Below are 17,298 nucleotides of genomic sequence, written 5' to 3' on the forward strand. Positions count from 1 at the left end.
TGTACGTGTGTGTGTGTGTGTGTGTGTGTTTTTAGGAGGGGGAATCCTTTTTACGGATTCTAGGCATAGCTGTTTGGCCTGGATATGTGGCGACTCGACGCAGCGTCATACTAAAACTCGACGCTGACGCCCCTACCCACTAAACCCTAAACCCTTTTCTCTTCTATCCTCTGATCCCCCATGGTACCGCCGTAAGGCATTTCTTCGCGGGGGGAGGAATTAGCTGCCGCTCTTCCTTCTGGTGGCTAAGATGTTATTTCTTCCTTCTAGATTCTGTCTTTCGCTCTTTTTCTCTCAGTGGATCGCAACTCGGTAAGCACTTTTGTAGCAAAAGTGCTTGTGGCGTTCCAGGCAGCTTCTGACGACAACATTGCTTCTACTATTGACTCTGGTTGAGTTCTCTTTTTCAGAATCTTCCCCAACTCATCGCGCTGTTGGTTGAAACGTGGACTATTAGCAATGCTTCTGGGTCAAAAGATTTCACCTTTCAACCAACGATGTTAGACTGCTTGATTGGTCTCTTGAGGTTCTGGTCGTTTGATATTTCCCAGAATATCGCATGATGGTCGCTGCAAGTGTAGATGTCCAACACTTTCCAGTTGTAGTCACCTCTAGCAAGGCTATTACTGACAAAATTGAGGTCTACAATTGAGCTTGCGTCACCTTTGGTGTAGGTCGGCGTATCACCACTGTTGAGCGAAACTACATCTAGTGTAGTAAAGGCCTCTAGTAGTACTTTCCCTCGTGCGTTGGTATGTTTGCTGCCCCAGTTAAGTGCCCAGGAGTTGAAGTCTCCGGCTATCGCTACTGGATGGTATTGCTTCGCATCTTCAGTTAGTCGATCCAAGAAATCAATGAAGTCAACAATGGAGAGGCTAGGTGGTGCGTAGCAGCTATAGAAGCGGATGTCCTCTACTGATACTGCTACAAAGCCGGCATTGCTGTTGTCGACTGCATTTTGGAAAGGGAGCTTGCCACATGACCAGATGACAGCTTTGGATGTGCTATCAGATTCCCAGGGTTGGGTACTCAGGTGTTTATATGGCTCTGCTATTAGTACCAAGTCAAGCTCTAATTCTCGCACGGATTGCATGAGCAGGTCATGCGCTGCCTCACAATGGTTGAGATTGAGCTGTAGTATCCTCATGGTTGTTTGTTCGTCAACTTCTGGAACGCCTCCTGAAATACCGGGCACCTGTGGGTGCCGGCATGGTGAGCCACGTCCTTTGCTCCTTGCTGCTCAGCACATATTGCACACTTGGCAGGATTTTTACAGTCAGAGATACGGTGCCCTTCTTGTCCACATCTGATGCAGAGTTTAGACCGGTCTACTTGGCTTTTACATTAGGACCCAACATGTCCGAAGTGCCAGCATTTAAAGCATTGGACTGGTCTTCTAGTTGCTCTTATTCGGCAATTGACCCAGCCAATCCTTATTTTGCCGCTTCCTTCCAGTAGCTGTTGTGCTCCAGCTGCTGGTAGTGTCACTGTAGCCGTTTGCGTACCTCTGTAGGCCTTACGGATTTTGATAGCCTCTAGTGGAATTTCGCAAGTTTCTCCGGTTTCCGTTTTCAGGGCAGTCTGAATGTGCTCCTTCGTCGTGTCATCATCAATGTCTCGGATCTCGATGGTCTCCTGCGGTCCTTTGCAGATTACTTCGGCCTCTTTTTGAAGAATATCCATGATGGTCTTTTGCAAGGCTTGGCCTTTGTCGATACTCTTCTTTGACAGCGTAATCAGCATGTCCCCAGTTTTGGTTTTGTGGATCTTTTCCACGGTTGTGCGGACCTGTTCGTCAGGGACGGCCTGCTTTATACGACGCAATATTTCGGCGTACTTCTCCTTCTCGACCGGACGGATGATCAGAGCGTCAGGCCTGGTCCATTTTCGCGGTTTCTTCCGCTTAGGTTCCGGCCGGGGCTCTTTCGGCGGTTGCTTTGGGAGTTGCTCTCTAGCTAGCCTTTTCTTCTCCTTCTTAGACTGTACTTTTTCCCAGTCAGTCGTCTTCTTAGGTTCGTCGACCTGCCCTGCCAGTCGTTAGGGAGGGCTTTTTTTCAAGTCCTTCTTCTTTGTGACTTTATCGGTTGGCTCTGGTGAGTATCGGTCCTTTCTCTTTCCAGGCCTTGTGTCAATTTCACCCTTGTCTTCAGCGACTGATTCACCATCACCTTCAGCTCCGGTGTCCATTGCTTCGTCAGTCACGACGACAGCCTGACAGGCTTTCTCCGGTGTAGCATGAGAAATGCGCTGCAATGATGAGCGCCACTCCTCATCCAGCTTCTCAAACCTTTGAAGGGCGTTAGTTACACCAGTCATCTTGGATTTTGTCTCTTTGTGAATGTTGACCTTTGGTTGGACGAAATCATTCAGCTCACTGATCAGCTTCTCGAAGCGTTTGAGCGCTTGCGAACGCTTCATTTCAGCGCTTGCGTCAATCGCTGCTTGTTGGGCATGTAGCCCGTTTCCCCTCTTGTTTGTTTCTTGTGAGTTACTCATACTTTTTTGATTTACCAGCGCATCGTACGGAGTGGAGCGGGTTGCCATAACTAGGAACGGGTGTACCCTCGGAGATAGTACTCCTACCCCAGTTCCCTGAGGCCTAGCCGACACTTAGCCAGTCCCGGAATTCACGGACGGACTAGACTCGCTCGGAGTGGTGAAGATTCCGATCTCTAACACTCACTGCGTACTTCCTGATCAAGGCCCGAAGTGGCTGACTCCTGATCCACTGCTGCAACTTTCACCTCGGCAGAGCAAGCTCACATCAGCCGTGGTCTGCATTGTCGGAAACTACGATACAGGTTCCGGACACTCCCAGTGAGTTACAGCAGGAACCAATCATCTTGCTAGGTCAGTTAGTGTGACCAACCCATTAAAGGGGAGTTTTGTCCACGGGAGCTTATTTTGTTTGGTTATTTTGCTTGGCTCCTACACGCTGTACCTCATCAACTAAGAGATTAAGTGTCATCCAAGGACAGCGAGCGTTCTCCCATCCGCTCGGGGAGACGCGCCCAGTAGCAGTATCTCTTCTGCCCCGAGTGTGTGTGTGTGTGTGTGTGTGTGTGTGTGTGCGTGTGTGCGTGTGTGTGTGTGTGTGTTTTTTCCCTTAGGGGGGGGAATCCTTTTTACGGATTCTAGGCGTAGCTGTTTGGCCTGGATATGTGGCGACTCGACGCAGCGTCATACTAAAATTCGACGCTAACGCCCCTACCCACTAAACCCTAAACCCCTTTCCTTTTTCCTCTAATCCCTCATGGAAACCGCCGTTAGGCATTACTTCGTGGGGGGAGGATATAGCGACTGCTCTTCCTTCTGGTAACTAGGTATTATTTTACCTTTCTTCTAGTTGTTGTCATTTGCTCTTTTTCTTTCGATGGAACGCAAGTCTATAAGGACTTCTGTTGCAAACGTGTTTGCGGCGTTCCAGGCAGCCTCTGATGACAGCATTGCTTCTACTATTGTCTCTGGTTGGATTTTCTTCTTCAGGATCATCTCCAGCTCATCGCGCTGTGGGTAAAATCGTGGGCACTCAAAGAAAACGTGCTCCGCGTCTTCATTGATTCCTGAGCAGGACGGGCACTCCGGTGAATCATCATGCTTGAAGCGATGAAGATACGTCCGAAAACATCCATGTCCTGACAACATCTGCGTCAGATAGTAATTGACCTCGCCATGACTCCGGTTTATCCAAACGTCGATTTTCGGTATGAGACGGTGTGTCCATCTTCCTGTTGTCGCGGCGTCCCACTGCGATTGCCATCGTGCGATGCTGTTCTGCCGTTCTTCAGCTCTGAGTTCCTCGGCACTTAGTGTGGTTGACCTCTTTCGTTGGTAAAGGTTCCGTCTTTCCTCAGCTAGAACTCTAAGCGGCAGAGTTCCGGAAATGACACACACTGCTACTTCTGATATCGTGCGGAATGCACTGGCTAGTCTTACAGCGCTCAGTCGATATACTGGTCCAGCTTTTCTCCATGATTCTTGCAACTTCAGCGCGTCTGCCCAAATGGATATTCCATATGTGAGCACCGATGTGACAACTGATGATAGTAGTAGTCTCCTGCTCTGCTTTGGCCCTCCGACGTTCGGCATCAGTCGTGTGAGACTAGCCCTCACTACTGACGCTTTGGCACTGACGTGTTCCACTTGCTGTTTAAAGTTGAGACGGGCATCAAGTATCACTCCCAAATATCGGATGTAAGGTTGTGATGTGATTTCTTGTTCGCCGACTTTCAGCTTGATGGTCTCTAACACTTTTCTGCTGGATATAAGCACTGCCTCAGTTTTGTGTGTAGCCAGATGCAGGTTTACCGTATTCATCCACCGATGGACTTGCTCGAAGGTGATGTCGAACATGTTGTTAATTTCGTCAAGGTGTTTAGCGACGATTACTACGGCTACGTCGTCTGCATATGCTACGAGTTTTACACTTCTTGGCAATTTCAATCTCAATAGGCCATCGTACATGATATTCCACAGCAGTGGACCAAGTACAGAGCCCTAGGGTACACCTCCGGTAATATCGTACCCTTTTAGACCATTCTTCGTGTCGTATTTAAGAACTCTATCGGTGAAATAGCTGGCCACTATTCTACACAGGTATTCTGGAACGTTTTTCTCTCGAAGAGCTTGCATGATGCAGTTCTAGTTGGCGGAATTAAAGGCGTTTTTAATGTCTAATGCCGCCACCAGGCAATACTTCTTTGTGCCACCCTTCCATCTGGTTCCTGCGATCGCTTCTTTAGCCGTGCTAACAACCAGATTGATCGCGTCCAGAGTTGATCGTCCTTTCCGGAATCCATACTGGTTGTCTGCCAGGAGTGGGTCGACTACTGCATCTATTCGTTGATGAATTATGCGCTCAAGTATCTTACCCGCCGTATCTAGCATGCAAAGTGGTCGGTAAGATGACGGTTCTTCTGGTGGTTTCTTCCCTTTAGGTAACAGTACCAATCGTTGCTTTCTCCACTTACGAGGAAAAGTCCCCTCCGTGAGACATGCATTATAAGCGTCTAGGAATAATGTTGGAGCTGCCTTTATGATGGTTTTTAAGGCTAAATTAGGGATTCCGTCCAATCCCGGCGCTTTATTATTCCCTACACGGTTACAAGCCTCCAGCAGTTCTTCTTCAGTGACAGGTGGGATGTCGTCCAATTTGCCTGGCGCCAACTGGTAATCGTAGTTGCGTTGCTGTGGAAACAGTGCAGTGACGATTTTCTGAAGAAGTTGAGGACACGTAGGTGATGGCATTTGTTGTTTTTTCAGGTGGGTCATAACCACCTTATAAGGCCTACCCCACACGTCTTTATCCACCTCGTATATAAGCTCTTTCCAGCATCTTCTTTTGCTCTCTTTGATGGCTTTATTCAGTTTACGACGCGCCTTTTTGTACTCTGCGATCAGCTCCACTGAGTTGGGCCGTTGATAGCCGCGCTGAGAGATTCTTCTTTTCTTATGACACTCTTTACGGAGGACGCTGATGTGGTCGTTCCACCAATGCACCGAAGGTCTCGAATTTATGCCACGTTTACGAGGCATACTGGCATCACAAGCATGTGTTACTCTCCTCATCAGGTCCTTAGTCTGTTCTTCTGCACATCCAGTGTTGATCGGATCACCATCGAGGGCTATTAGTAATGCATCTGAGTCAAAAGATTTTACCTTCCAACCAACGATGTTAGACTGCTTGACTGGTCTCTTGGGGTTCTGGTCGCTTGATATTTGCCAGAATATCGCATGATGGTCGCTGGCAGTGTAGATGTCCAACACTTTCCAGTTGCAGTCGCCTCTGGCAAGGCTATTACTGACAAAAGTGAGGTCTACAATTGAGCTTGCGTCACCTTTGGTGTAGGTCGGCGTATCACCACTGTTGAGCAAAACCACATCTAGTGTAGTAAAGGCCTCCAGTAGTGCTTTCCCTCGTGCGTTTGTATGTTTGCTGCCCCAGTCAACTGCCCAGGAGTTGAAGTCTCCGGCTATCGCTACTGGATGGTATTGCTTCGCATCTTCGGTTAGTCGATCCAGGAAATCAGTGAAGTCAACAATGGAGAGGCTAGGTGGTGCGTAGCAGCTATAGAAGCGGATGCCTTCTACTGATACTTCTTCAAAGCCGGCATTGCTGTTGTCGACTGCATTTTGGAAAGAAAGCTTGCCACATGACCAGATGACAGCTTTGGATGTGCTGTCAGATTCCCAGGGTTGGGTACTCAGGTGTTTATATGGCTCTGCTATCAGTACCAAGTCCAGCTCTAATTCTCGCACGGATTGCATGAGCAGGTCATGCGCTGCTTCACAATCGTTGAGGTTGAGCTGCAATATCCTCATGCTTGTTTGTTCGTGTGTGTGTGTGTGTGTGTGTGTGTGTGTGTATGTGTGTGTGTGTGTGTGTGTGTGTGTGTGTGTGTGTGTGTGTGTGTGTGTGTGTGTGTGTGTGTGTGTGTGTGAAAGTATGTGAACCACTTATAACTTTTGATCGGGTGATTCGATTTTATCGCGGTTGGTGCCATTTGAAAGGGCTTGGCCAAACTTAGATTTTGAGTATAATTTGGACTGATTCGGATCAGAAAATTTTGAGAAATCTTAACAAAATTAAGAAAAAAAATTTTTTCAAATGTGGTTTTTTTTGGATAACTTTCAAACGGCTTCACCGATCGATTCCAAACCTAATCAGCTCTAGACAATAAAAAACCACGTCGATCTCCACCAAGCTGGTCGAATTCGTTCGAGAGATATCGTGAACGAAAGAAAACCGAAAAAAGTGTATTTTCGGGATTGCTCCGAAATTTTTGGTTTAATCAATTAAAACCTGAAAATAACTTATGAAGATGATAAAACTGCGTCGAATGCCGGCAACCGCGTGAAAATCGATTGCTCCATTCAAAAGTTATTGCGGTTTGAAAATTCCAAAAATAGTGTTCTATGAAACTTCTATCAGACTTTTGAGCTGGGAGAGCTCAAATGCATAGAAATATTATCTCTTTGAACTCAGCGAGTTCAAAATATCACATAAATTATATTTTGAGCTCAAAAATCTCAAAAATGTCATAAGTACAATTTAAAGCGTCCAGGTATGGAATTAGCGGGAATTTGCAGGGATGGCCTTTAGGGTGAACCGTTTTTCTAATTTTCTTTTTTTAATTTTTTAATTTAAAATAAAAATTTTTTTTTTTTAATTTTTTAATTTAAAATTAAAATTTTTTTTTTTTAATTTATTTTTTTTTTTAAACTTATTAACGATTAGTTTTTTGATTTGGAATAAAATTATAATCTGTATTATTCATTATAATATACTTCTTATTTATTCAAATTATTCATATATATTTGATTGCAAAATGCACATGATTCTAGTTAAATTCCAAATGGACGCTACTTCTATGTAAGATGGGACTGACGAGCATGCGCGTGGTACTGACAACCATCTGAGACAAATAAATCTCAGATGGCTCTGAGCGCCATCTCGGATTGAACTGAAATAAACGAAAACTGTACCTACTATAATTTACATAGAAGTAGTAACCATTTGTAAATTTTTTTCACTCTAGATGGAACTAGGTTCCGTCCAACATGGAAACCAGTTAAATCTCGTTTTTTCCGTGAAGTTATTGGTTTACTCCGTTTTTCAAAAATAGAGTTTCTAACGAATATTGATGTTTTGAGGTCTTACGAAGCTTCTCTGAATGTTTCCGCTATGATGTCCGTATGTCTGCATGCATATATATGTGTGTGTATGTCTGTATGTATGTATGTGAGTGTATGTGTGTGCGGCCGTATGTAAACTGCTTATAACTTTTGGACTGCCTCACCGATTGGAACCAAACTAGTGACATTTCAAAGAGTGCCATCAAATTTAGATTTCCTGTTATTTTGAACCGGTTCAGACCGGTAGATTGTGCGAATTCCCAAAAAAACTATAAAAAATTTTTTTTTCAAATGTGGTGTTTTTGGAATAACTTTTAAACCGCTTTACCGATCAATTTCAAAAACTAATCAGCTCTTAACTTAAAAAGCCACGTAGATCGCCGCCAGTCCGGTCAAAATCGGTCGATCCGTTTGTGAGATATCGTTGTCGAAAAAAATTGAAAAAAATGTTTTTTTTAGAATTCCTGTGAAATTTTCAATCTGACTAGAACGCGCTTCAAAATTCTTTAAAGAGCTCAAAAAACTGCGTTGATTGCCGTCAACCGCGAGAAAATTGGTTGATTCATTAAAAAATTATTGCGGTTTGAAAATTCATAAAATAGTGTTCTCTGAAACTCCTATAAGACTTTTGAGTTCGAAGAGCTCAAAATAACACAAAAATTATATTTTTGAGCTTAAAGAGCTCAAAAACAAAATAAGTGAAATATTCAGCGCTTTGGTATGGAATTAGCGGGAAGTTGCAGAGATGGCTTTTAGGGTCAATCATTCCCCTAATTTCTTTACGAATTTCAACGAATATAACACTTTTTGCCTTACCAAAATTTCTTGTTTAAATTTTTTTTTTTTTAGTAAATTGTTACCAAGAAGTGGTGATATTTATCATGACATTGATGATATTAATATTCACAATCATGACAATATTTATATTCACCGTGATATTTTATTTGATATTTTTCAGGATATTGATATTCATTATGATATTTATAATTTTGATGTTCACCATGATATTGATATTTGCCATAATAGTGTTATTAATATTCACAAAGAGGATACTGAAACTCATCATGATATTGATATCGATATTCATCACAATATTGATACTTCCCATGATGATTTGATTATTTACAATGACAATGTTGACATTAGTCATGATATTGATAGCGATATTCATCATGATATTTTGTTGATATTTATAGCTTTGATATTCACCATTATATTGATATTTTCCATGAGAGTTTTATTGATATTCACAACGATGGTATTGAGATTAATCATGATGTTAATATCGACATTCACTATAATAATTCTATTGATATTCATTATAATATTGATACTTACCATGATAATTTGATTGATATTCACAACGGCAATGTTGACATTGATCATGATATTGATAGCGATATTCATCATGATATTTCTTTGATATTTAAAATGATGATAATATTGATATTCATCATTATTTATATCATATTTATACCCTCTTCAATAATGATATTCATCACAATATTGGTGATATTAATATTCATCAGATAAATACCCATTAAATGAATTAAAACAAATTTGATATTACATTTTTAATAATACAAAACTTTGAAATAAATTAATCAAGTTATAAGCCCGGTTTGTGAACTTTTATTACATTTTTTCTACTAAAGACGTGATTTTTCACACCGATAATCAAAGAATCCACTTGATTAAAAAAAAAAAATATTACCTTAACATTCCGGCCTAGCGTATCAATAAAAAAACGGTCTAATTTATCCTCAAATAAAAAAGCGTTAGACCCATAAAAATGAAGATTAATAGTAATTCTGGATTCCTCCGGATAGGACTAGAGCTTCAGCAAACTATCCACTCAATAAATTTATTTCTCACAAGAGTTAATTAGAAGGAATAGAATTGAGTGGATCGATCAGGAGCGTTCTCGACGTCGACAATTACATTTTCCGTCGCTTTTTAGTTTTATTGACGGCGGGCGCTACCCTCTGCAGACACAAGTTAAATAAACAAAAAATAAAACAGAACAAGACAATTCAGTACTGTAGAAAAAGTCTGCTCGAATTTAAGAGGCTACAGGGTATAGTATCTATACACTCCAGCTTCCGTGCCACCAACTTTATTCCCACGCGGATCAGATCACACTTTTTCACTCTGAACCCCGCAACGGATCCGAGAAACAGAAAAACCTACGAAATAAAATTAAGTTCCAGGATGATTAGTTTGGGCCAGGTTGTGATCCCGAGGGGAGTCCTTGATCCATCTGCAAGTTGAAGTACAGCTTGGCCGAGTTTTTGTGGACTATCACCTCGCGGTCATTTTTATGCTCCAAAAACTCGTCGCTTGGTGACAAGGAGATTTCACTAAAGGTTGGAGTGCGTAATTGTAATAACGAATCCAAATTTAGAGACCTATAAAACAATATTTTTTCATCTTCGTAACTTTCTGCGGGTGGAAAAATTTCCCGGTCGATTATTTCCTTGGTCATCTGTTGAAAAAAAAATTTTTTAGATATTGAATAATAGAATGATAAATATCATCATTATCATCATGAATATCAAAATCATCAATAAAATAATGAATATTGACATTATCATTATAATGAATATCAAAATTATCATCAAATCATCATGATAAATATCATCGACATGATGGATATGAAATTTTTCATTATGGTGAATATCAATATCGCCATTAACACGATCAACATCAATATCACCAATTACATGATGAATATCATTGTCACCATAAATATCAACATCATCAATAAAATAATCAATATCGACATCATCAATATCATGATGAATATCCTTATCGTCAATATGATTTATATTAAAATTTTCATCATGATAAATATCAATATCATCAATAACACGATAAATATCAATATCACCAATTACATGATGAATATCATTATCATCGTAATAAATATCATTATCATCGTAATAAATATCATTATCATCGTAATAAATATCATTATCATCATGATTAATATCATGATCAACATCATCAAAAAGATAATGAATATCGACAATATCAATATCATGATGAATATCAAAATTATCATCAGGATAAATATCATTATCGTCAACATGATTAATATCAAGATTATCATCATGATGAATATAAATATCATCAGCATGATATATATCAATATTAATATTTTAAAAAATTTTTATTTAATGACCTGTTCATTGATTTTTTTCCATCGCTTGCAAAGTGAATGATAAAGAGCAATATCTTTGTTGAGTTTTTTAACAACATCTTCAAGTTCTTTTTTTTTTCTAGACAAGTCATTTTCATTCTATATTAAAAAAAAATTGATTACTCCATGAAATTAATTTACGAAGAAAAAAGTTTGAGAGTGGTGACACGAAGTACTTGTTGGTTTTAATTTACTAAAATTTTCTACCGATGAAAAACATGACCGATGAAAGTTTCAATCTCAAAAAAAAAGAGATCGAACTATCGAACCGAAAAAATAAAAAATGAATACGAACAGTAAATTATTGAAAAAAAAAAAAAATTTACTTTGACTTGTAGAAAGTTTTCTTTCCTCAACCGGAGTTCTTCTGGTGGGCGAGTCACTCCAATCGGGCGGGTGATTTTCTTTGATGTTTCCATAACGTCTCTCGGTTCACTGTAATCTTTTTCTTCGGCCGTGTCATTTGTTAAGTGACGTCGTTGTGGTTTATCGATTATCCCCTTCGGAGTCTCATTTAACGGCAACTCGAACAACGCTCTTTGTACAAGCCTCATTGATATTTTATTATCACTTTTCATTTCCCTTCGCTTTGATACTCTCAATGATTTATTGGAGTTCGGTCTTCGCGATCGTGAGCTTTCAACAACTGAAAATCGATTGAATTATTAATTTTTATAATAAACTTTCAAAGTTCAATGCCTGTATTATTATCAATATCCTTATGATGAATATCAATATCATCATCAATACTAACATCATATCAATATCATCATTAATAATATTATAATCATGGTTAATATGAGTTTTCAAATTAATATAATTATCGATGTCATCGTCACCAACATCATCAATGCCATGATGAATATTAATATCAATATCATCATCAATATCAATATCATGGTGAATATCATCAATAATATTATAATCATGGTTAATATTAGTTTTAAAATTAATATCATTATCAATGTCATCATCAATGTCATGAGAAATATTAACGATATCATATCACTGACATGATGAAAATCAATATCAATATCATCATCAATATCAATGTCATAGTGAATATCATCTATAATATTAGTCATGGTTAATATTAGTTTTAAAATTAACATCAATATCGAAGTCATCATCAATACCAATATCATCAATGCTATGATGAATATCAATATTAATAATATCATCAATGTCATGGTAAATATCATCAATAATATCACATCACTAGTATGATGAATATCAACATCTTTATGATCATCAATACTAATATCATGACGAATGTCATCATCAATATCAATATCATGATAAATATCATCAAAAATATCATAATCATGGTGAATATTAGTTTTAAAATTAATATCATTATCGATGTCATCATCAATATCAATATCATTAATGTCATGATAAATATCATCAACATTATCCATATCATTGGCATGATGAATATCATTGTCATTATCATGATGAATTATAAAATCATAATTATGAAAAATATAATTATCAATATTATGAAAAATATAATTATCAATATTCATTATTGCAATGAATATAAATATCATTAGCATAAAGAATACCGTCAATATTAATTTTGAAAAAAAGAAAAAAATGCAGTTAAACTTGTCAAATCTCCAGAACAAAAAAACTATATCTCCCATCACTTCTTAAGTGAGAACATCCTTTATCAAAAGAATTCGACAAAGGAATTGACTCAAAAAAAAAGTCCCGATAGATCAGACACAGATCATAAAAACGTATAACTCGAGCATCGATTCTCTTGTAACCGAGAATATATATGTCTAGTAAAAGTGTATAATGACAATAGTTATCCTCCTCCAACGAATTTTCGTTTCCCCAATTTCTTCAGTGTCATTAACACGATCCTTCATCCCCTTGTTCGAGCAATGTTGAAAGCCGCTCAAAGGTTCATTCAAGTGGGATAAAGGTTTTGACGGCATCAGACCATTCAAGGTATCTATTACGTGACTTTGACAATAGATATGCTTTCGGTTTTTCAATCAATAACGTTAGAATTCAAATTAAATTTAATTAAATTTTAATTTACCTCTTTTCCATCTGGGAACTTCTCGTCCTGGCAATTTCGCTCCGGCTCCGGCTCCGTTGCCCTCCTACTCCCCCATCAGACCAATCAATTACTAACGTAAGTAGTTGTCTTAATCATTACTTATAATTGTATTTATAATATAATATAATTTAATCATAAATACCTGCAAGAAATATTTGTTGCCGTGATCAAACGCCTCTTCTAATTTAGTTTGACGAGTAAAAAACTGAATTGCGTTAACAATTGCCATAATTACATCTAAACTCTTTTGAATCGCAGCTTGCCACCATAATGCCTTTCCGAGTATGTCGATAAGCCATTTTATCCAACCGCCTACTTTTCTTGATGAGACCCCTAACCACTGTTTCATCCTTAATTGTACTTCACTGTTGATTGATAAAAATTTTTTTTTTCACTTTAACGAAAATTTATAATTACAATCAAATTATTGGCATTGATAATAATATTCATCATGATAATGATATTTACCGTAATAATGATATCCAGCATGATAATGATATTTATTATAATAATGATATCCAGCATGATAATGATATTCATCCTAATACTGATATCCAGCATGATAATGATATTTACCGTGATAACGATATTAACTATGATGATATCCAGAATGATAATGATATTCATTATGATAATGATATTCATTATGATAATGAGATTCATTGTGATAATGATATTCATTATGATAATGATATTCATTGTGATAATGATATTCATTATGATAATGATATTCATTATGATAATGATATTCATTATGATAATGATATTCATTATGAAAAATGTTATTCATTATGATAACGATATTCATTATGATAATGATATTCATTATGATAATGATATTCATTATGATAATGATATTCATTATGATAATGATATTCATTATGATAATGATATTCATTATGATAATGATATTCATTATGATAATGATATTCATTATGATAATGATATTCATCCTAATACTGATATCCAGCATGATAACGATATTTACCAGAATACTGATATTTGCCGTCATAATGATATTCATAATAATTATATTCATTATAATATTGATATTAACCATGATAACGATATTCATCATGATAACGATATTCACCACGATAACGATATTCATCACGATAATGATATTCAGCATGACAATGATATTCATCATGGTAGTGATATCCATTATGATAGTGATATTCATCATGGTAGTGATATCCATTATGATAGTGATATTCATCATGGTAGTGATATCCATTATGATAGTGATATTCATTACCAATCATGGTACTGACATTCATTTTGCAAATAATATTTATCATGAAAACATTTTAATAATATCAATCATGTATCATGATAGTGATATTCATCATGATAGTGATATTAATCACCAATCATGGTACTGATATTCATCATGCAAATTATATTTATCATGAATCATTTTTGTTATATCCATCATGTATTATGATGTTGATATTTATCATGAATCGTGATATTGATATTAATCATAAATTATAAAATTGTCATCGATCATAAATCATGCTAACGATATTCATCATGATCTTGATATTGTCTATAATTACAATTCTAATAATTTTCTAAAAGATATTCTTAAGCAAATAAGAATATTTATTTATTTTTCAGACGACTTATGACAAACTAAAATTTGTAGTTTTTATAAAATAAAAAATGAAATTTTAGGCTTAACACGATTTACGACAATGTTTTTTAACATTATTGATATATGTATACTTATATATTATGATAAAAAAATATAATAAATAATAATGAATAAACTTTGTATCAATCTTACGCAAAAAAGGTAGCGTAGAAATTTTTATCAGATTTAACACGGTGATATCTGATTGCCGGTGAATCCTCACGTCTTTTCGATAAATCCCTTAGCCGTACATGTGCCTAGCGAATCTTGTTATCACGACGTGACTTATAAATATGTGAGTCATGCAAGATTAAATGTAACTAGCTCTGAATATGAAAAAATTATTTTTTATTTTTAGATGCTGCGAGTGAGTTATTATTTTTTTGTCCAATGTCAAATTTATTTATGATGACCGGAATTTTTATTATTGAGAGATATAAATAAGCACTTGATGTCACAAACCAAAAGATCTTGAGTGAGACATCTTGATTAATTTAACAGATTTATCAAAAATATTATTACTCATATACTGAATTTAAAATAACTTTTATTATTTTTTTTATTTTTACTCGAAGGAAAAACTTAAATAATTTTTGACAGTTTTCGCGTGAAATGTTCTGGTAGTGAACAAACGTTTACATTGTTTAGAATGAATGTTAACTCATTGTATCATAATGTCTACATTATGCATAACACGTCAATGTACACACGCATACACATTGTATATCAATACATTGTACTCACGGTTTCGGTTGCATCCTAGGGTGTATTCCAAGTTGCTCCAATGATGGGCTTGGGACGAGATCAACTGGCATCTCATTTTCTGAGCCTTTGTTAATGCTTCCTCTGCTGGTATTATTTGTCTCTGGTCTCTACAAACGAAATAACTCTAATGTACTTTCATCGCTCCGACACTCAAGGAAACGTTTTACTCTTACTTTTCTTTTTGCTCTAATTTGTTTGGTTTTAATGTAAAGTAACTTTATTTCTGTTTTGAATTTAAAGCGTAAATAATAATGATGGTAGTGATGTTATTGATGATGATATTTATCATGATACTAATAATGTTTATTTTGTTTTTGATAATGATATTGATTTTAATATTGCTCATAATACTGGTGATATTGATAACGGTAATGATATTGACATTGATAATAACATTCATAATGTTAATCATATTCATCATGTTTTGATATCAACATTACCGATATTCATATTGTTATTCATCAGGATATTTATATTATTGATAATGATATTTATGGATTAGCATTATTGATGACATTCATCAGAAAACTAATCTTATTGATAATGTTATTAATATTTTTAATTGTAAATCTTGATATTGATATTCATCATGATACTAATAATAATATTCATCAGGCTCTTAATAATGATATTCACCATGAAACGAATTGCATTGGTAACGTTGTAAACATTACCAATGACATTGATCTCGATATTGATATTCATCATGATACTAATAATGATATTTATCATGTTCTTGATAATGATATTCATCATGATGCTGGTAATATTAATATTATCGATATTAATATTGCTATCCATCATGATACTTACATTATTGATAATGACAATTATGATGTTACCATTTTTGATGATGTTCATCAGGAAACTAATCATATTAATAATGTTATTAATATTTTAAATTGTAGATCTCGACATTGATATTCATCATGATATTGATGTTATTGATGACGATATTCATCATGATACTGATTATACTTATTATTATTGATGACATTGATCCCGTCGATATTGATATTTGTCAGGCTCTCAATGACGATATTCATCATGAAACTAATCGCATTGGTAACGTTATAAATATTTTCAATACCATTGATCTTAATAACGATATTCATCATCATACTGATTAAACGTTTAATATTATTGATGACATAGATCTTATTATTAGTGATATTCATCAGGCTCTCAATGAAGATGTTCATCATGATATTAATAATGATGTTCATCATGTTCTTGATAATGATATTCATCAGAAAACTAATCATATTGAGAATGTGATTAATTTTTTAAATTGTAGATTTCGACATTGATATTCATCATAATATTGATGTTATTGATAACGATATTCATCATGATACTGATTATATTTCTTATTATTATTTATGACAACGATCTCGTCGATATTGATATTCATCAGGCTTTCAATGATGATATTCATCATGAAACAAATTGCATTAGTAATGTTATAAATATTTTCAATGACGTTGATCTCGATATTGATATTTATCATGATACAATGATATTATTAATGATATTGAAATTTATCATGATATTGATGATACTGATAACGATTTCACCATGATACTGATTATACTTTTAATATTATTAATCACATTGATCTCGTTGATATTGATATTCATAAAGCTCTCAATGATGATATTCATCATGAAACTAATCGCATTTGTAATGTTGTAAACATTTTCAATGACATTGATCTCGATATTGATATTCATCATGATACTAATAATGATATTCATCATGTTCTTGATATTGATATTCATCATGATGCCGGTAATATTAATATTATCGATATTAATATTGCTATCCATCATGATACTTACATTATTGATAATGACAATTATGATGTGACCATTTTTGATGATATTCATCAGAAAACTAACCATATTGATAATTTTACTAACGTTTTAAATTGTAGATCTCGACACTGATATTCATCATGATCTTGATGTTATTGATAAC

General features: G+C 35.9%; 1 protein-coding gene across 1 annotated transcript in view; it reads right to left on the reverse strand.

The window, feature by feature from the left end:
• Positions 1–17,298, reverse strand: part of LOC123270364 — an 87,507-nt gene that overhangs the window by 50,895 nt on the left and 19,314 nt on the right. The window contains exons 5-10 of the mRNA XM_044736380.1: positions 15,298–15,425; positions 13,057–13,279; positions 12,894–12,957; positions 11,164–11,483; positions 10,820–10,936; positions 9,257–10,120 (exon numbers count right to left, since the gene is read on the reverse strand). Of these exons, the coding sequence (XP_044592315.1) occupies positions 9,851–10,120; positions 10,820–10,936; positions 11,164–11,483; positions 12,894–12,957; positions 13,057–13,279; positions 15,298–15,425 (1,122 nt within the window). The 3' untranslated portion in view covers positions 9,257–9,850. Of the gene's footprint in view, positions 10,121–10,819; positions 10,937–11,163; positions 11,484–12,893; positions 12,958–13,056; positions 13,280–15,297; positions 15,426–17,298 lie in introns of the transcript that reaches the window.

Source organism: Cotesia glomerata, linkage group LG8 (assembly GCF_020080835.1).
Source record: "Cotesia glomerata isolate CgM1 linkage group LG8, MPM_Cglom_v2.3, whole genome shotgun sequence".
Taxonomy (NCBI): Eukaryota; Metazoa; Arthropoda; class Insecta; order Hymenoptera; family Braconidae; genus Cotesia; species Cotesia glomerata.